This window comes from Nycticebus coucang, chromosome 6, assembly GCF_027406575.1.
Source record: "Nycticebus coucang isolate mNycCou1 chromosome 6, mNycCou1.pri, whole genome shotgun sequence".
Lineage (NCBI taxonomy): Eukaryota > Metazoa > Chordata > Mammalia > Primates > Lorisidae > Nycticebus > Nycticebus coucang.
In genome coordinates, this window is record NC_069785.1 from 19,633,219 (window position 1) to 19,653,778 (window position 20,560).

The 20,560-nt window shown below is 42.2% G+C and overlaps 1 protein-coding gene across 4 annotated transcripts in view; it reads right to left on the reverse strand.

Moving 5' to 3' along the window:
* Positions 1–20,560, reverse strand: part of PRORP (protein only RNase P catalytic subunit) — a 137,578-nt gene that overhangs the window by 5,210 nt on the left and 111,808 nt on the right. For all 4 annotated transcript variants that reach the window (XM_053594443.1, XM_053594444.1, XM_053594445.1 and 1 more), the window contains 2 exons: positions 3,911–4,059; positions 607–802 (listed from right to left, as the gene is read on the reverse strand). In XM_053594443.1, the coding sequence (XP_053450418.1) occupies positions 607–802; positions 3,911–4,059 (345 nt within the window). The remainder of the gene's footprint in view (positions 1–606; positions 803–3,910; positions 4,060–20,560) is intronic.

The following is a 20,560-nucleotide window of genomic DNA, read 5'->3' on the forward strand; positions in this document are numbered from 1 at the left end:
GTCTTGTTCTTGCTCAGGCTGGTCTCGAACTCATGAGCTCAAGCTCAATCTATCCACCTCGTCCAGAGTGCTAGGATTATAGGCATGAGCACCCAGCCTGGCCTCACTTTGAAGTTTCTCCTGTTGCTTTCACACAAGATATATTCTTGTATTATATGTATCTGTACTAGAATCAAAGGAGAACTCAATTGAGACTTCACCACAGATGTGACTTAAATAGAAAAAATTACTTGCAGAAATATGACAAACCATAAGAGATAAGGAATTTTGAGCTACTGCAAATAGACAGGAAAATAAAAAATTCACATGAGAATTTATAATTGATGACATAATTAAAGTAACAAGTGATGACATCCCGGGTGTTTTCAGTATGTCAATTAATTTGGGTTGGCCTACGAAAACTTTTGCTTTGGCAGACTGTTTCTAGGAACTAGCTCATTGCAAAACCAAAACCAAGAAAAATAAAGTGTTTAGAACCTTCAATTAGTTCAACATTCTTTTTCTGTGTGCCACAGGCACTGCCCTCAACATTCTTTTTCTATGCCACATTCTTACTATTAATTTATACTTGACTCAGTTAAGAGTATATAGGGACAGATACCATACCTGAAAGATCATTTTTGATCCTGGAAACTTATTCCTTATTGCCAGTTGATGTCCCTGCTGCCACTTAAAGAACAATCGTTGGGTCTTGGCATCAGGTAGACAGGCCTTGTGGTCCCGCATCAGGTCTTTTGTGACAAACTTGCAGTGATTCCCCGAGTGCAGTGTGGCATACAGAAGGAACGGATCATCCTTGGAGCTGACAGGAATAAGAAAGGACACAATCAAACATACCCAAGGAGGGAGAAGATAGCATTTTTCATCGTACTTTTTACTGATTTTCCTACTTTCCTTGGAGGTGCCTCTGAATTCTTGACTGATACAATCTCAGTCATACTTATGAACCACCTGGAAGTCCTTGGCTGGTAGGCTACTGCTATCTAGAACACAAATGCAAAACTGAGGGGAAGGGAATGCTATTACTTGGGATTACTACCAACTCACTGGGCTTTCCCAGCAGAATGAAGAATTCAAACCATTCTCTCTTCACATGCAAAAGTTGGTTCTCTGTGGGCATTTTTCCTATTTGCTCCTTCGACCAGATTGCTTACCTTTTCCCCTCTCATTTAAACTGAAGAAATATCCCAAATCCTACTAGGGCAGTATGACACTTTTTTGCAAGTTATCAAATAACTAGCTAACCCTAAAGCTGAAAATGGTATCTCAAAGCAGCTTCTGGAGAATCACCTGCATCAGCACCCAGAGCATCTCATGCTTTAAGAACAGCCAGTGAGGGGCGGCGCCTGTGGCTCAGTCCTTAAGGCGCCGGCCCCATATACCGAGGGTGGCGGGTTCAAACACAGCCCCGGCCAAACTGCAACCAAAAAATAGCCGGGCGTTGTGGCGGGCGCCTGTAGTCCCAGGTACTCGGGAGGCTGAGGCAAGAGAATCGCTTAAGCCCAGGAGTTGGAGGTTGCTGTGAGCTGTGTGAGGCCACGGCGCTCTACCGAGGGCCATAAAGTAAGACTCTGTCTCTACAAAAAAAAAGAACAGCCAGTGACTCAGAGTTGCCAACAGATCCTCAACTTTAGCACTTAGCATTTTAATAGAAGTGCTGTAAAAATGGCAGTAACTGTGTTGGCTTAGGAGATTGGAACTGTAACACATGATATATATGCTTTCTGTTCATTTTAGCATGGAATACTTTAGCATGATGTATTTCAAGTGAAATGGTAAAATGATGGAATGAATCAGCCTTACACTCCTATAGGAAAAAAAGAAAAATAAAAAATATGTAGAGTTAGCCAGGCATAGTGGCTTACGCCTGAGCTCACAGATTCAAACACCAGCCTGAGTCAAAGCAAGACTTCAAAATAGACGGGCATTGCGGCAGGCACCTGTAGTGCCAGCTACTTGGCTGAGGCAAGAGAATTGCTTGAGCCCAGGAATTTGAAGTTGCTGTGAGCTATGATGCCACGGCATTCTATCCAGGGTGACAAAGTGAGGCCTAAAAATAAAACCAAAAACAGGTTTGTATGAAACAAAATTAGGTAAAATGATGATAATTGTTGGAGCTGGGTGACAGTTACGGGGGCGTTCACTATTCGATTCTCTCTAACGTATGTTTAAAAGCTTCTTTGGTAATTAGTGGAAAATAGAGTTAATGTTAAAAATTTAAGTAGTCAAATCCAAAGCCACAGAAGGTCAGTGAGTCAATCTTTACAACTGAGTATGGAACTTTAGCTGATACAATAAATATAGACTTCTTAACTATAACTCTTTGAACTTATCCCATTTAATAAAAATAATAAAGATGATGACAGCAACTAACATGTATGCTTTCCATGTACCTGGTGCTCTGTAAAGAGTTTTATATGTGTCATTCATGTGCATTATCTTGTTTAATTTAATTTTCACAACATAAAGGTTACATATGAAGAAAGGACCAGGTAGGAAGTGGCAGAGCCATGAACTGAACTTTGGTAGACTAATTCCCAAGGGTGCGAACCTAATGTCTGCTCCAAAGTTGCCTAAAGTGCTTGCATGAAGAGAAGTGGTTCTCAACATTCCTAATGCCGTGGCCCTTTAATACAGTTCCTGTGGGTTGTGACCCACAGGTTGAGAACTGCTGCTGAAGAGCATTAAGTCTTGTATTCTTTGAAAAATGCAAGCACCTCTTCCCAATTAAAAAAAGAGAGGATTGCTTTGGGATTTGATTGAGGGGTTGGCTTCCTGCTTCGTGCATTGAGCATCATTTTACTTTTGAAAACTGCAGATCAAAAGTAATTTTCTCTTCACATTTAGAATAAAATCCAGGCCTCATATGTGCCCTCCAGCACCCACAGGGTCTCCTGTTATGTGGGCCCTGCTTTCTCTCTGGCCTCAGAGCCTATTTCCCTCTTGCTATTACAGCCCATCCACACGGGCTTTCTTGCTTTCCTCAAAAATGTCAAGCTTATTCCTGCCTCTGAGCTTTTTGAGTTGTCCCCTTGATCTTTGATGTTCTTCCCCCCACCCCACCCCACTCCCAAATGACTCGCTCCTTCCTATCTGAACGGTCCCCTCAGCCAGGCCTTTCCTGACCACTCCAGCTACTACCCTCTCATCTAGCCTCTAACCAATCCCTTTCTATCAACTTTGCTTTATTGTCTTCACAGTACTAGTCACTGCCTGGAATGACTTTACCTGTTTATCTGTTTCCTTGCCTATTATAAGTCCTAAAGGCAAGGACTCTGTCTTGTTCACTGCTGATTCTCTGAAAATATATGGTGTTCATATTTGTTAAATATTTGCTAAATGATCGATTTAGGATCTTCTGGCATGTATTCTCTTTACTAATCTCTTGCTCACGCATTGCACCCCTTCTCCTTTCTCCCGATTTCTCCATCTGTTTAAGTTTATCCTGCTATAGAAACTGTATTTTTGTAAGCTGCCTCAAATATTTCATTTTTTTGAACAAGGTTGCATACAATGTGCGTGTATACATATGCCTTTTTTTTGAGACAGAGTCTCCATTCTGTCACCCTGGGTAGATGTGCCATGGTGTCATCATAGCTCACAGCAATTTCAAACTCTTGGGCTCAAGCGATCCTCTTGCCTCAGCCTCCCAAAGTAGCTAAGACTACAGGCACCTGCCATGATGCCTCACTAATTTTTTCTATTTTTGGTGGAGATAGGGTCTCACTCTTGCTCAGGCTGGTCTTAAAACTCCTAAACTCAAGCAATTCATCCACTTTGGCTTCTCAGAGTGCTAGGATTACTTACAGGCATGAGCCACCACAAGGCCTATATACATTTTTTGAATGGGAAAGTAGGTAACTACCAAGCCGATGACTGTAGCCCAGAGTAATTCACCTCCAGTACTCACATGTCATCAGCAAAGAAACAGCTGGCTTGCTTTTGCACCATTTCCATCTCATCCTTTCTCCATCGAGAACTCTTTTTTAACATGTGCTTCCGGCCCAGGACCAGCAGTCGCAGATTTTGTTTGGCTAGTTGAGAAACTAATTCCAAGAGCTAAAAAACAGAAAGTCAGTGTGCAAGAGTTAAGGGAAGAATCCCAAATAAGTGGAGCGATTCTTCCAGCTGGTCACCTCAGTGGTCAAGCAGTGTTTTCTGATAAGGGGCGAGAAAGTCCTTAAAATTTTTTTATCTTTGTAAGCCTGAGGAAAATGCTTCTCTATTATAAGTTAATGTCTAACATTTGCCCACTGGTCAGGCTACACTGGATCCAGGGTGTTTTTCTAAGCATAATAACACTAGTTCAGTTGCTTTGAGATTCAACTCTGCTTCAACCAGAACAGATTAAGCTGTATATGTTTACATATTGGTATTTTGCATTACATTTCATTTGAATAAAGGGTTCTACTTTTTTTTTAAGTTTATAAATGACTAGGCTAGATGGTGACTTTTCAGTCAACTTTTCCATGTCATTATTACTGCTAAGACTGCTGTCTTTCACTAAAATCCCTTTTCCTCCCAAAGATTTGTCAATTCTACCCTCTAGCCTACTTTCTAGCCAGTTAATTTATCCAATTTTCCCCACCTATGTGCACATGAACTCAAAGGTATAGACTTGGATTTTTAGCAAATCTAGTACTTTGGTGAGCTTGCCTACAATCAATCTTTTTTTTTTTTTTTTTTGTAGCACCCTCAGGTGGAGTACCATGACGTCACACGGCTCACAGCAACCTCTAACTCTTGGGCTTACGCGATTCTCTTGCCTCAGCCTCCCGAGCAGCTGGGACTACAGGCGCCCGCCACAACACCTCGCTATTTTTTGTTTGCAGTTTGGCCAGGGCTGGGTTTGAACCTGCCACCCTCGGCATATGGGGCTGGCGCCCTGCTCACTGAGCCACAGGCGCGGCTCTACAATCAATCTTTCATAACAAAAAGTCCATAGATTACTTTCACGTGCAACCTATTAAACTAAGCCATAAATGGATGCTATTAAGTAAAACAAAAAACAATAAAATTATGATTTGTTATATTTATGAAATATAAAAGTTCTCTAATTTATAGGAATTGTTGGGCCCACAAAAAACACAAGTTGAAAGTAGAAAAAATCCTTAATTTTCTGGGGTCCCTGTTAGAAAAGGTACTGATTTTAGTCTACTTTCCCTTTACTCATAATTTCTTCCCCTATAGATATTTAGGACATTATTTCAAGATCTTTCATCAATAAAATTCATTTATTAAGTTAGTTGTCAAATATTGTGTTAGCACCTATTATATCTTATACTCATGTAGACTCTCTGACAGTCTATTAATGAAGTAGCAAGGACTGAATTTTTTATTTTTTTTATTTTTAATTCTATTATTATTATTTTTTTTTTTTTGAGACAGAGCCTCAAGCTGTTGCCTTGGGTAGAGTGCCATGGCATCACAGCTAACAGCAACCTCCAACTCCTGGGCTTAAGCGATTCTCTTGCCTCAGCCTCACAAGTAGCTGGGACTACAGGTGCCTGCCACAACGCCTGGCTATTTTTTGATTACAGTTGTCATTGTTGTTTTGGCAGGCCCAGGCTGGATTCGAATCCACAAGCTCTGGTATATGTGGCTGGTGCCTTAGCTGTTTGAGCTATAGGCGCCGAGCCGAGGACCGAATTTTTAAATGTTACTGTTTAATGCTTTGGGTTTATATCAGAGTTTTGTTCGTCTTATACCACTGCTAACTTATTATTATTTTAGGAAGAAATAGCTGATTTTATTATCATTATTAGTTCTATAATCAAGACACAGAATAGATAAATTTTGCCCATGTTAAGTGAGCTAATATGCAAATAGAAAGGATAACACCAGCTTGAGGATGCCAAATTTAAGATTTACAATTAGTAAAATATAGTTATTTCCTTCAAAGTTAGGAATAGTGTCTTCTATGTTCATTTAACAGTTATTTCCCAAGCCTCTTTATGCATAAGGTTAGGAAAGCATACATGTTGGCTCTATACATTTTAATAAACATTTTCTTGTTAGCCGAAGAATATCTCAATATCTTTTTATCTATCATAAAGTATCTCATATTGAAAACTTGAAAAATGGAAAGAACAAACCACTCATAACTCATTACTCAAGGATTGTTAATATTTATTTACCAGTCCTTTTATTCTATGCATTTTAATATAATCTTATAAGGTATTATTTTGAAAGTTGGGCTTGTAATTAAAAGCAAACCCATAGATTGCTGCATAGATTCAAACAGCTCAGAAGATATTGAGAGTGCATCTCCTTCAGAATGCACTTGCAACATTCCTTTTTAAAAGCTATGCTGACAATGAATCACAAACAAACAAAAAAAGAAAATAATGAAAAAAAATAAAAGCTATGCTGAGATTAACAGATTATTTTCATTGAGCTCAGATACAAAATGGCAGCTGGACTCATTAGTAAGAATGACAATCACTTTTAAAATTCCCATATGGAATCACACAGTTGTAGAGATGTTAAAAAATATTCAAACAAAGGCAATTTGTGATGCCAGTTGCTGAAGTTTACATGCAACTGGGAAGACATGGGTTAACAAAAAACACAATTTGGTCTTCACAGATAGACCCTGTTATGGGTAAATAGCCTTGAGCGTATTACAGTAAGTTAAAAATAGAGCAGAAAAGCCTTATCTTGAACAACTCTGGGGCACCATCTTGTGGCTGAGAAGTCTCTACTTGTACAGTTCTCTGAAAACAATGAAAACAAAGGAGACTACATGAAGGGGAGCGGGGTGAGTGGGCAGATTTATTCTGTAACAGTCCAGCTATAAACCACCCATATAACATTCCTGACATAGAAAATTATAGAAATGGAGAACAGATTAGTGGTGGCCAGGGACTAAGGAGACGGTGGGGTCAGTATTACTTCTGGTAACTGCCTCTGAATCTATAATTATCTCACAAGAAAAAGTAAACAAACAAAACACCCCAATCCTCAATCAAAAAACAAACTAGGCCTTCTAAGGAAGGACAAAGAGGTATGTGACAAATATCCAATGCATGTAGGGTAATCACCTCATAAAAGGCAGTCAGTCCCCCTTGAGACTAATAAAGAGGGAGCAGGTTTAGATGAGAGAGATGAGGAAGAGTTTTCTTTGAACTCAGGATAGTCCTGACTAGAGAAGCTAAGATCCATCTTGAGGGTCCTCAACCTAGAGAACCCAGAGAGGGTGGGGACAGTTCTGGGCTTCCCAAGTGTTCTGCAATCTGTACCAATTAGTAAAGCAAAATAAACAGTATACAGCTCACTCTGGGGGCATATCTAAAATTCTAAATTGATTACAGAACTCATGAGGCCTCCTGGGTACCCAGTACCTCAAGCTTAACCTCCACAACACATCATTGGTCCTGCCCAGTCCATACCTTCCCTTGGTGGTCAGAGGTATACTTGGCCCAGCTTTCTGGAATGGGGATAGGGGCTTTCTCATGCCAGATTTGTCATCTTGGAATTCTTTCTTTATCCTGATTTGGATCTATCTTCTGTATTATCTACTACATCACTTTTCCTTTTCAAAGTCATTTTTCCTTGACATACAGAGGGTGCCACATTTAATACAGTTTTTTCCTTTCTTAAAGGGTGGCACCTGTGGCTCAGTGAGTAGGGCGTCGGCCCCATATACCGAGGGTGGCGGGTTCAAACCCAGCCCCGGCTGAACTGCAACCAAAAAATAGCCGGGCATTGTGGCGGGCGCCTGTAGTCCCAGCTGCTCGGGAGGCTGAGGCAGGAGAATCGCTGAAGCCCAAGAGCTAGAGGTTGCTGTGAGTCCTGTGACATCATGGCACTCTACTGAAGGCAGTAAAGTGAGACTCTGTCTCTACAAAAAAAAAGAAAAAAAAAAAAAAGAAAGGGAAAAATGTGTATACATTTTTTTGGTACCCTTTGTATTTCTCCTTTCTTCACTATATTATCTTTATTCTGATTAGTGTCTGGACTAAGTTTTAACTTTCTGTCTACCGTTGTTCCTCAAGATGTTTAAGGATAACCTTTTAAATCCGGATGAGTAAAAACAAATTTCAGATTAACACTCAGTGCAGACATTTTCTAGCTTGGCCTGTCCTAATTTGGTTGATCTTCTGTAAGAAGTGATAAGTTTTGGTTCAGTGCCTGTAGCTCAGTGGTTAGGGCGCGGGCCACATACATGGGGGCTGGTGGGTTGAACCCAGCCTGGGCTTGCTAAACAATGATAACTGCAACAAAAAAACAGCCAGGTGTTGGGCGGCGCCTGTGGCTCAAGGAGTAGGGCGCCGATCCCATATGCCGGAGGTGGCAGGTTCAAACCTTAGCCCTGGCCAAAAACCACAAAAAAAAAACCGAACAAAAAAAAAAAAAAAAACACAGCCAGGTGTTGTGGTGAGGGGAAGAGGGGTGCGGCTGTAGTCCCAGCTACTTGGGAGGCTGAGGCAAGAGAATCGCTTAAACCCAAGAATTTGAGGTTGCTGTGAGCTGTGATGCCACAGCACTCTACCGAGGGTGACAAGATTCTGTCTCAAAGAAAAAAAAAAGAGTGATAACGTTTTGGGAGTTTTTTGTTTGTTTGTTTGTTTATTTATTTGAGACAGAGCCTCAAGCTGTCACCCTGGGTAGAGTGCTGTGGCATCACAGCTCACAGCAACCTCCAACTCCTGGGCTCAAGTGATTCTCCTGCCTCCGCCTCCCAAGTAGCTGGGATTACAGGCACCTGCCACAAGGCCCGGCTATTTTTTTGGTTGTAGCCATCATTATTGTTTGGCGGGCCTGGGCTGGATTTGAACCCGCCAGCTCAGGTGTATGTGGCTGGCGCTTTAGCTGCTTGAGCCACAGGCGCCAAGCCGTTTTTTGTTTGTTTTTAAGAGAGAAAGTCTTGCTCTGTCACCTAGCACTATAGCTCTAGGTGACAGAGCTCACTATAACCTCAAACTCCTGGCTTAGGTGATCTTTTCTGCCTATGCCTCCTGAGTAACTGGGACTACAGGTACCCACCCATCATGTCCAGCTAATTTTTATTATGATTACTTTTTGTAGAGAAGGCGTCCTGCTATGTTGTCCTGGCTGGTCATAAACTGGCTTCAAGTGATCCTCCTGTCTTGGCCTCCCAAAGTGCTAGGATTAAATGTGGATTTTTTTTTTAAACTCATAAGTGACATACTTACTTTTGGCATAAAACTGCTGGAAAGTAGTTCCTGAGCTTAGGGTAAAAATATAGTTGGCAGGGCTATATGTGTTAGAAATAACTGTGTACAGGCATGCTCAGGAAATAGAAAAGATGCTTGAGAGGTGAGAGAGGCCAGCGAGAGCAAGGGCTTTTCTGAGTAATCCTAAACAGCAAATGTAACTTCCTTTCCCCATGCTTGTAACCTTTTTTACCTCCTCCTCTGTAGTCTCTGGTGTTTCCTGGCATTGCATAGACTCCATAAGCCTTTGGGATCTGATATGTACAGAAATTAGAAATATTCTACACCAGTTCTTCAGCAAGAATATTCATTATGGCTGGGCGGTGCCTGTGGCTCAGTCGGTAAGGCGCCGGCCCCATATACCGAGGGTGGCAGGTTCAAACCCGGCCCCGGCTGAACTGCAACCAAAAAAAAAAAAAAAAAAAATCTGATTCCTCACAATGTTTGGGCGGCGCCTGTGGCTCAAGGAGTAGGGCGCCGGTCCCATATGCCGGAGGTGGCCGGTTCAAACCCAGCCCTGGCCAAAAACCACACACACAAAAAAGAAATAACCCTAATGTCCATTGAAAGATGAATGGATAAGTAAAATGTGGTGTATGCATACAACAGATTATTACTCAGACTTAAAAAGCAATCAAATTCCAATACATGCTAAACATGAATGAACCTTATGCTAAGTAAAATACATCAATCACTAAAGGACAAATACTGAACAATTCCACTTACATGAGGTCTTTAAGGTGGTCAAATTCATAAGTAGTGTAGGACAGTGCTTGTCAGGGGATGTGGGGACGGGAGGGATGTTTAAAGGACATAGAGTTTCAGGCCAGGTGTGGTAGCTCATACCTGTTTAATTCTACCACTCTGGGAGGCTGAGGCGGGTGGACTACCTGAGCTCATCAGTTCAAGACCAGCCTGACCAAGAGTGAGATCTGTCTTTACTAGAAACAGAAAAACTAGCCAGGCCTTGTTGCAGATATCTGTAGTCCCAGTTACTTGGGAGGCTGAGGCAAGAGTATTGCTGGAACCCAGGAGTTTGAGGTTGGTGTGAGCTATGATGATGCCACAGCACCCTACCCAGGGTGACAGAGTGAGACTCTGCCTCAAAAAAAAAAAAAGAAAAAAGAAAGACACAGTTTCAATTTGGAAAGATGACAAAGTTATGGAGATGGGTGATGGCAATGCTTGCATAACAATGTGAAATAATCAATGCCACTAAACTGTATACTTAAATATAGTTAAAATGGTAATTATTATTCATATTTTACCACGGTCAAAAAATTTTATCATAGCAATTTAAAAATATAAACAAAGAAGGCAGAACTGCATAATGAACTGCCATGTATCCATCACTTGGCTTCGATTTCAGCTCATGGCCAAACCAGTTTTATCTCTACAAACACCCACCCTCTTCCTCCTCTCAGATTATTTTGAAACAAATCCCAGATATCTTATCATTTCACCTATACATGTCAGAATGCATTTTTAAATATAAAGATGCTTTTAAATAAATAAGCACAAAACACCACATCTACAAAAATTAACATTAGGCTATGAAATAATTTAAAAAAAATAAAAATTAACAATAATTCCTTAATACTAAATATCCTATAAGTATTTTTCTGAGTTATAATTGCTTTTTGACTTAGGATCTAAAAAAGCTCCATACATTGCAATTGCCTGATAACTCTCTATAAGATCTTTCTCCATTTTTTTTTCCTTGCAAAAAAATGTGGCTGTTCTTACAGAATTTCCTACACTTAGATGTTGCTGACTGTATCCCTAGGGTATCATATAACATGGTCTGCAGTCTTCCATGTTTCCTATAGAGAGTGGATCAGAGTTGAGGTTTCTTCCTTCCTTCCTCTTCCCTCCCTCCTCCTCTCCCTTCCTCCCTTCCATGTGTATGTATCTATAGGTATACGAGCATGTATGTGTGTATTCAAAACCACCCTTCGCAGAGTGCAGTGGCACACCTCTTAGTCCCAGCTATTTGGGAGGCAGAGGTGGGGGGACTGCTTGAGTTCAGGACTTCTGAGTGTCCAGCCTAAGCAATATAGTGAGATCTTGTCTCAAAAAAATAAATAAAATATCATAGTCCTAATAAAACGAAAAGATCAGTTCATTCATCAAACATTAATAAGAACCTTCTTTGTAAGTCACTAGGCAGGGGGTACTTGGGATACAGATACAAAGACACAGTTATCCCTAACCTCAAGGAGTTTGACATCAAATAAGTGCTAAAAGGGAGTACAAGGACAGACATTTAAATCAGACTAGGGGTGAGGCAGGTTGTCAAGGAAATTTCTACAGAGGAAGTGACAGCTCAGCTGAGTTTTCAGATGAAATATCTGGGCAAGGAATGAGAGTTTCCAAGGACAAGGAGCAGCATGTTGAAGGTGGGGGTTCTTTATTAGATGCTGGATTTACAGAACTGCAAGGTGTCAAATGTGGCCCAAGTGGAAGTGTGGGAGGATGACATGGGAGAGCCAGAAAGAAGGCTAGAAATGAATGCAGGGATCTGATCCCAGGGGCCCATGTAAGCCATGCTAAGTCTTTTCCCACCTGAAAGCAAATGGGGGGAAAGTCAAAAGATTTAAAAGAAGAGAGTGACATGACTACCATTTTAGAGATCAAAATTGTGGACTGTATACGTGGGGATTATAAAAAAGAAAAAAATTGTGGGTTTCAAGAAGGCTGGGCTAGAATAGGGAGATCAATTAGGAGGCTTCTACAGTAATTCAGGCAAGAGATAATGAGAAAATTGGCAGCAAAGATGAAGAGAGGAGAGCCTTCTGGGAGTCAGCAAGGTAGAACTGAGCAGACTTAGTCAGCGATTGGATGATAAGGAAAGGGACAAACCAAGGAAGCTTTGGACAACTGTTTAGACGCTATTTAGACAGGGTCTACAAGAGGAGAAGCTCTTGATATTGTGGGATGGGAGCTATCCAGGAGTCAGCCAGTTATGTGGCTCTAACATTTAGGAGAGGGCTCTGGGCTGCAGATAAAGACTTGGGAGTTATTAGGGAACATGGATGGCAGGAGCCATAGCGAGCACAGGCTGTAACAGGATATGTACGGACTCAGAAGGGAAGAAAGTAGAGGAAGAAAACTGAGAAATACTGTTATTTAAAAGATAGAGTGCTGGCTTGGCACCTGTGGCTCAAGCGGCTAAGGCGCCAGCCACATACACCTGAGCTGGACACCTGAGCTGGCAGGTTCGAATCCAGCCTGGGCCCACCAAACAACAATGACAGCTGCAACCAAAAAATAGCTGGGTATTGTGGCGGGCACCTATAGTCCCAGCTACTTGGGAGGCGGAGGCAGGAGAATCGCTTGAACCTAGGAGTTGGAGGTTGCTGTGAGCTGTGATGCCATAGCACTCTACCCAGGGTAACAGCTTGAGGCTCTGTCTCAAAAAAAAAAAAAAAGGAAAAAAAGAAGATAGAGTGCTAGGCTAGGAAAAGCCTATTATGATGACTGATGAATGACCAGAAAGACAAAAGGAAAATCAGGATACATGGTCTCTCAGAGAGAGACTATAGGAGCATTTCAAGAAGGAGGAGAGGCTAAGAAGAGAGTTACCATGTAAGGTAAGGACCAAAATGTGGCCTGCAACCCAGGGAAGTCATTTTGATGATGCTATCGGGGCACGAGTGAGATTTTAATTGGTTCCCCAAACCCTATATAAGTGCAGTCTGTTCTGCCCAGAGAGATTCTGTCTGTAAGTGCAGCTCTGTTTGTGCAGCAGTTATTTCTGCAACTCAGGTACTGTGTGTGGTGGCCTCTGCAAAATCCAACCACCAGAAGCTTGGTTTTTGGATTTTTTTCAAAGATTTGAGAATATTCATATTCTGATCAGAAAAGCCAATAGCAAAGTAGAGGCTGAAAATACAGGGATAACAAGGTTCCTAGGTGGAGGTGGAGAGGGCACCTCCTGCACTGAGATGGAAGGATAAAGATGGGTTTGAACAAGGGGGAAGTTTGATTGTGTAGTTGCTGTGTGTGGAGGTGTGTGATGTATATGTGAAGCTGTTCTTCCTGATATCTGCTTGCTATTTTATGTGTGTAACAGGAGACAAGTCATTGGCAGAGAGATGCTGAAGGGGGTGTAGTAAGAGGCTTGAGGGTGATGGTGCAGATGACAAAGTTGGAGTGGGGCCTGGGAGCTGACTACAGACACATAGATCTGGACAGGGTAAAGCCCAGGCGTGGTTAGAAACCAGCATGCCCAGGGCGGCGCCTGTGGCTCAGTCGGTAGGGCGCCGGCCCCATATGCCGAGGGTGGTGGGTTCAAACCCGGCCCCGGCCAAACTGCAACCAAAAAATAGCCAGGCGTTGTGGCGGGCGCCTGTAGTCCCAGCTACTCGGGAGGCTGAGGCAAGATAATCGCTTAAGCCCAGGAGTTGGAGGTTGCTGTGAGCTGTTTGAGGCCACGGCACTCTACCGAGGGCCATAAAGTGAGACTCTGTCTCTACAAAAAAAAAAAAAAAAAAAGAAACCAGCATGCCCAGAGGCAGCGGCAGCGGTAGCTGGCTCAATGGGGAGATTTACAGTGTTCTGCATCCTGCCTGCACTATGAGAGAAGGCAACTGGAAGATGGTCACTAAGGATAATGGCTGGCTTCCTTGTTCCATGGTAACAACTGGTGGAAACGTCAGTCACCTCATATTACTCTTCCTATCTCTTTAGTAATTAACAATTCCATCCCAAATTTCTATCAGCTTAGGAACTCTGGTTTTGGGTTCTGATCTGAGTCAGGCATTCCAAATTCTTTTTTTTTGAGACAGAGCCTCAAGCTGTTGCCCTGGGTAGAGTGCCATGGCATCACAGCTCACAGCAACCTCCAACTCCTGGGCTTAAGCGATTCTCTTTCCTTAGCTTCCCAAGTAGCTGGGACTACAGGCGCCTGCCACAATGCCTGGTTATTTTTTTTTTTTGGACATCATTGTTGTTTGGCGGGTCCGGGCTGGAACCCGCCAGCTCAGGTGTATGTGGCTGGCACCTCAGTCGCTTAAGCCATAGGCGCCGAGACAGCATTCCAAATTCTTATTTTGTTTGTTGAGATTTCTTTCTTTGTAAAATATGAATAAGGTCCCCTCCCATCTGTGCCTGCACCTTCCTTCCCCTCCACTGTCCTTAGCAATGTAAGGAAAATTTATCTATTAAATCATTAACAAAAATGTAGTATGATGTCACGTACGATTTTTTGGTATGTAAAGATGAAATATCTTTGGTAGTTTTCCATTGTTTCTCATAACAATTTATGAGGAAAGTTCTTTGTTTAGAGAATAAAGCTAAAGGAAAGGTGTTCCTATGTGGTAATTCAGTGGAAGGCTCTCAAAACCACTTGGCTTTTGTGGCATATTTTCTAAGACATAGGGGTCTATTTGGTAAAGTAGTCCAAGGAGGCACTGTGTTAGTGCTGAAATACAGTCCTTCCTCAACCTACCTCTCCACCTCTGCTCATCTTCTCTCCCTTTCACAAATCAGTAGCAGGACAGTGAGGAGAAGCTTGATCTTGGCCGTTAGTTAGGCGCAGCCCCCATTCCATGCAGTCAGTCAGAGCCAGTACTCCTGGCTAACGCCCCATGTCAGCTTCTGATGCTATTACTCTATGTGTGAAGTGAGTAAGTATAAATAGCTCTTGAGAAGCCATGGAAAGTCACAGATCCCTAAACTCAAAAATAGTTTTTTTTTCTCTCTAAAAGACCTAATGTAGAAGGGGAGCTTGATAAAAGTAGAGATTATTCTCTCTGAAAATGGTCAGCAGCTGTTGTAAGTGCAAATTGGGACCAGCGAGGTGTTTGAGGAGCAAGGCATTATGCACTTGAGGGGTCGAAGCTTTGAGAGGCTTCATTTTTCTCAGATAAGATCACGCGAGCGTGCAGCCTATGGAGGATATAAAGAGATTCAGTCTTTCACCTGTCTCCTCTTTACACATGTACATAACTGTAGTTCAGAAACTGAGCTGTGAAAGTGCTCAGTAAATTATTATTAAATAGATAACAGTAAATTATTTTTAAATAGATGACAACATTAAAGAGAATATTTTAAATTATTTATAAGCAGAGATATTTAAAATTCCATAAAAAAAGAAGAGAAATTCTTAAAATAACCACAAATAGCCTGCATAGTCATAACTCCAGGAAGTACTTCTTGTTCTTTTTTGCCTTAGAGATAGGGTCTCACTACGTCTCCCAGGCTTGGTGCAGTGATGCAGTCATAGCTCATTGCATCCTGAAACTCCTGGGCTTAAGCAATCCTTTTGCCTTAGCCTCCAAAATACCTGGGACTTCAGGTGCCCACCACCATGCCTACTAATTAAAAAAAAATTTTTTTTGTAGAGATGGGACCTGATCTCAAATTCCTGACCTCAGGAATTCCAGACCTTGTGCCTCAGCCTCCAAAAGTGCTGGGATTATAGGTATGAGTCACTGTGCCTGGCCCAGTTCCAATTTATGTGATTGCTTTACTAAAGACAACCTCATGGTAGGTTGGGGCTTGAACTGTGATTGATAGTACTAGGTGGGGGTTTTCCTATTTGAGTCTGGCTGGACTTCAAGATATGATGGGTTAAGTCAAAGGCAGACAAGAGAAAGCAAGAAAATTAACTATTCTTCACATGAATTTATTAAGTTTGGCAATTATTTCCCACAAACTAAGGGAACATAAAACCACTTCAGGGACAAAGACAATGACTGATGAACTCTATTGAGGCAGTGTTCTAGGACCCAGAAGACCACAAACATAATGTATGTAACTGATGCAGTGTGCTCTCTACAAAGTTCACAGCAGAGAAGACCAGGGAAGTCACAGCTTACACTAGTACAGTGCAGTTTTCTGCTTGTTTTTATGATGCTACTATCCTCTGCAGGTTAGCTAATATTCAGTTTCATTCCCTTCTTTGTATTTGTTCCTCTCATCTTTTTTTCTGAGCTAAGTTTTGGGAAGACAATCTCTGTGCTAGAGATAGTGAGTCTATATTTCTCAAGTTACTGCTATACACATCATTTTTCTGTATAACTCTGAAAATGCCACCAAAGAGGAGAGTACAGGAAACTCACCAAAATTGTGGCTTGAGGTTTCTGGTTTCAAATATTTTTGCCATGTGCCTACTGCCCAACTGGGGCTGCCTTCCCCTCAGTTCTGCCTTTGACAGCTGTTGCTATTTGCAGAGAGGGAGAAAGAGATCACTAGTTATTTAAAGGAAGCTTAATAACATTGTCTTGCTGGAACTGTTCAAGAGCTGTATATCATGTATGAGATAGATTCGCACTCGATGAAAATGGGAGAATTGGAAGAAGATGAGAAAACGAAGTGTTTTAGTGAAGAAGCAAAAGCTGGGGTGAGGAGGGAGAAAGAAGCTTTCACTGGGTGCACAGATCTAAACTTTTGATGACTGGCTCACTCTCAGAATCTCTTGGATGAATGCACATACATAAAATACTGTGATTTCATTATGATGTCTTAAGTGGCCCTATTTGTTTACATGAGAGCTACCACGTCCTATATCCTGCTTTCGTCAGTCTTTGGTATTTTAGGGAGATTTCAATTATCTCATCTTGTCCTTAGTCAATGAAACAATTCTACGGAGGAAGAGAAGTGCCCTTCCTGCTTTGGGAACATCCTGTCAAGTGTGGGATGTGTTTCCTGTGCACCACTGTCTCCTCTGATGCCATCAGCACCCACACAGTCATCTCGCCTTCTACAAAAACGATTAAATTGTTGGCCTGGATGGATTTCCCCAGCTGAGAGTCAGAGCTGTCTAGAAGGCAGAGGATTTGCCTCCTGACTCACAGCGTGACTTTTCTCCACACATTTAATGCATCCTTCAGTCTTTTTGTCTCTCTGTGATATATCTGTGTTTCCTTTATCCTGTGAGTCAGGAAAATATAAGTATTTTTTTGTTTGTTTTGTTTTTTGATACCAAGTCTCCCTCTGTCCCCCTAGGTAAAGGGCTGTGGCGTCACAATTCACAACAACCTCAAACTCTTGGGCTTAAGCAATCCTCTTGACTCAGCTTCCCGAAGAAGTGGGACTATAGGCACTCACCATAACACCAGGCTAGTTTTTATTTTTCTCTTTTGAGACAGAGTCTCACTTTGTCACCCTTAGTAGAGTGCTGTGGTGTCATGGCTCACAGCAACCTCAAACTCTTGGGCTTAAGCGATTCTCTTGCCTCAGCCTCTGGCTTTTTGTTGTTGTTGTTGTTACAGTTGTCATTGCTGTTTTAGCTGGCTGGGGCTGGGTTCAAACCCACCATCCTTGGAGTATGGGGCCGGCGCCATAGGCACTGAGCCACAGGTGCCACCCCTAGTTTTTCTATTTTTAGTAAATAGAAAAGAGTGACATGGTCTCACTCTTGTTCAGGCTGGTCCTGAACTCCTGAGTTCAAGCCATACACCCACCTCAGCCACCCAAAGTGTTATGATTACAGACCTGAGTCACCATGCCCAGCCAGAATAGGTATTTTGAAGACTGAAAACTACTTTCAGGAAGATTAAGCTAATTTATTCTGATGGATTTAAATTTCTACTCTCAAGATTTATTAAAAATTTTCTTTAAGCTTCTAGATCCAGTCCACATATGGGAATAAACTGCTTACTCTGGGGAGGTATACAAACACTTCCAGGCTTATGAAACCATTTAATGACTAGAAGAGAAAAAATATATAATGAGCAATGGGCTCAGATTATTAAAAATTTGTATCGCCTTACTGAGACTATACTAATTCATGAGCACTGTCTTGCTACAAAGCCAACACAATTGTATCCTATGGTTACTGACTTTGTTTTCTGGAACAATCTTATCTGTTCAAAATATATAAAGGACCTGGCTATATAAAAAATACACTTCAGACATCTCCAGTTCATGTTACAAGCAGTCTATACAACTCTGATGCAGAAGGACCTACATAATAAACGAAGATGAATAAACACCTAAAAGATACTTTCCCAATTTATATCTACTATTTAATAGTAATTAACAAGAGTAATTAAGAGCACAGCTTTGGCATCAGACTGCCTGGGTTGAAACTGTGATTCTACTAGGTATAAAATAAATTGTGACCGTGGGAAGGTTACATTACCTCTGTGGGCCTCCATTTCATCACTGGTAAAATGGAAATGATAATTGGGATATTATGAGGATTACTCTCGGGGCGTCCAACTTTTTTTTTCCCCTGCCTCACACTGGAAGAAGAGTTGTCTTGGGCTACACATCATATGCACACACACACTAAGTAAAGCTGATTACCAAAAGAAGAAAGAAAGAAAAAAAAATGGTTCATGTATACTTTTTGTGATATCCCAACACCAGATAAGCAAAAGAAAGTACTCATACTTATCAGCTTTTCCCCCTGGATACGAAGCACATGGGAAAGTACTCAGTAAATGTTAGCTCTTATTAATCAGTACAAACGGGATTAGTGAAATTAGAGACCCTAAACTCCATGTATCCTCCCCACCTCCAAAACAAACAACTCTCCCTGAAAAGCTTAATCCCATTTGAAATTCCATTGAAACCATAATACAGGCTTCTTTCTGCCCATAATCAACTTTATTGAAAAACTGACATCAGAATAGGAGATTGTTGTTGCATACCTTACAAAATCAAATTTAATTCTCTTCGTAGATCAAACAGAATACTGAACTTATGATAAGGCTTTCTGTGAGATAACACAAATTCAGAAAGTTGTGTAGACCATTAGCGTTGCTTTCTTTTTTTAATTTTTTTTTTTTTTTTTTGTAGAGACCGAGTCTCACTTTACCGCCTTCGGTAGAGTGCCATGATGTCACAGGACTCACAGCAACCTCTAGCTCTTGGGCTTCAGCAATTCTCCTGCTTCAGCCTCCCAAGCAGCTGGGACTACAGGCGCCCGCCACAACGCCCGGCTATTTTTTGGTTGCAGTTCAGCTGGGGCTGGGTTTGAACCTGCCACCCTCGGATATGGGGCCGGCGCCCTACTCACTGAGCCACAGGCACCACACTAGCGTTGCTTTCTTATAAATGAATAACCTTTGCTGAGTCTGCCCTTTCTTCTGCAGGCTGGCACAACACTGTTGAACAACCCACACAAAGAACCACTGTCTGAACATGGCTGAGAACAGTGGTAATCCTGACAGCAACCTAGACATTTACATCCATAAAATAAGAGTCTGGATTTTGCCTGCGGCATAGGAGGCAAGCAGAGGTGGAAGCGGGCTGCAGCAGCAACTGTGACAGCGGCGCCATGGCAGGGCTCGCAGGTACCGTGCAATCAGCCTGGTAGGGGTGGGATGAGAGGCCCTTGATGTGCCCTCGCAGCCATATTGTCCCTTCTGGGTCACCTTAGGTGTCGCAGGATCCTCTCACTGGGATTTTCCTTCTGCACACTGGGAGATGGGGGCGCAACCCTGTCCCATGTCAGATGCTTCCCCTGCTTGGTCCTAGCCTGGGCCTGGCCTTAGGTGTCCCTTCCTAGCCCAAGGGTGGGGTCACTGGGCTCCTATGTTTCCGTTCTGCCCTCCAAGGTCAGCGCCTACCCAAAGTGAGGCAGGCAGAGCTGGAGGGTGTAGGGCTGGGGAGTATGACTGAAAATGACCACTGCCTCTTTAGGTCTGGATCCCACGGCGGGGGCCCACCTTGTGAGAGGCGTGCCACTCTGTCGACACAACTTCAGTTGCATTTTTAAAATGAAAAGGCATGGGGAAGAGGGTAGAAACAGGGTCTCCTGCCCTGGTCCCTGCCTCTATGTCTGGATGGTGATAGGATGGGGCTCAGCTTCAAATTATGGGTGCTTCTTACTCCAACATTACATCAAATCTGGACACCCATTCCCTTTCCTCTAATATGTATGCCCTCAAGGACAGCTGAAATAACGGAATGCCTGGAAAACTAATGGCCTGGAAAGGAAGAATGGGGGGTGGGGGACAATATAGCTTTTTATTTCCTTCTTCTAAACCTTCTTTAGTTTCCTTCCAGGACTCCCTTTTCAATGCTAAACATTGGGCGACTGGGGCCTTTCTGTCTATAGGTTTGGATGGTCTTTTATCCCCTTCAGGGAACTGGTGTGTTGGGGATGGCTTCTCTGCCCTGTCTGGCATGGTCTAATCATCCCATCAGCCTTCTGGACAGCAATACCAAAGCAGGCACCAAAAAAAAAAAAAAGTTCCTTATGTGCTAATGCCAAGTGTTAGCTCTTGTTTGCTTGTTTATTTTAAATCAGAGACTAAGCAACATGGAACAAATCTGTTAAAAGACTGGTCACTGGAGGCCTGGTTGATTTCCAATGACCAAGTCGATTCTGTATCTGAAATTAGTCTTGTCAGAGTAGCTGCCAAAACCAGTTTAACCTTTTTATCTATAATATGTTGTTTCAAAGGGAAATCTAGGTTAGG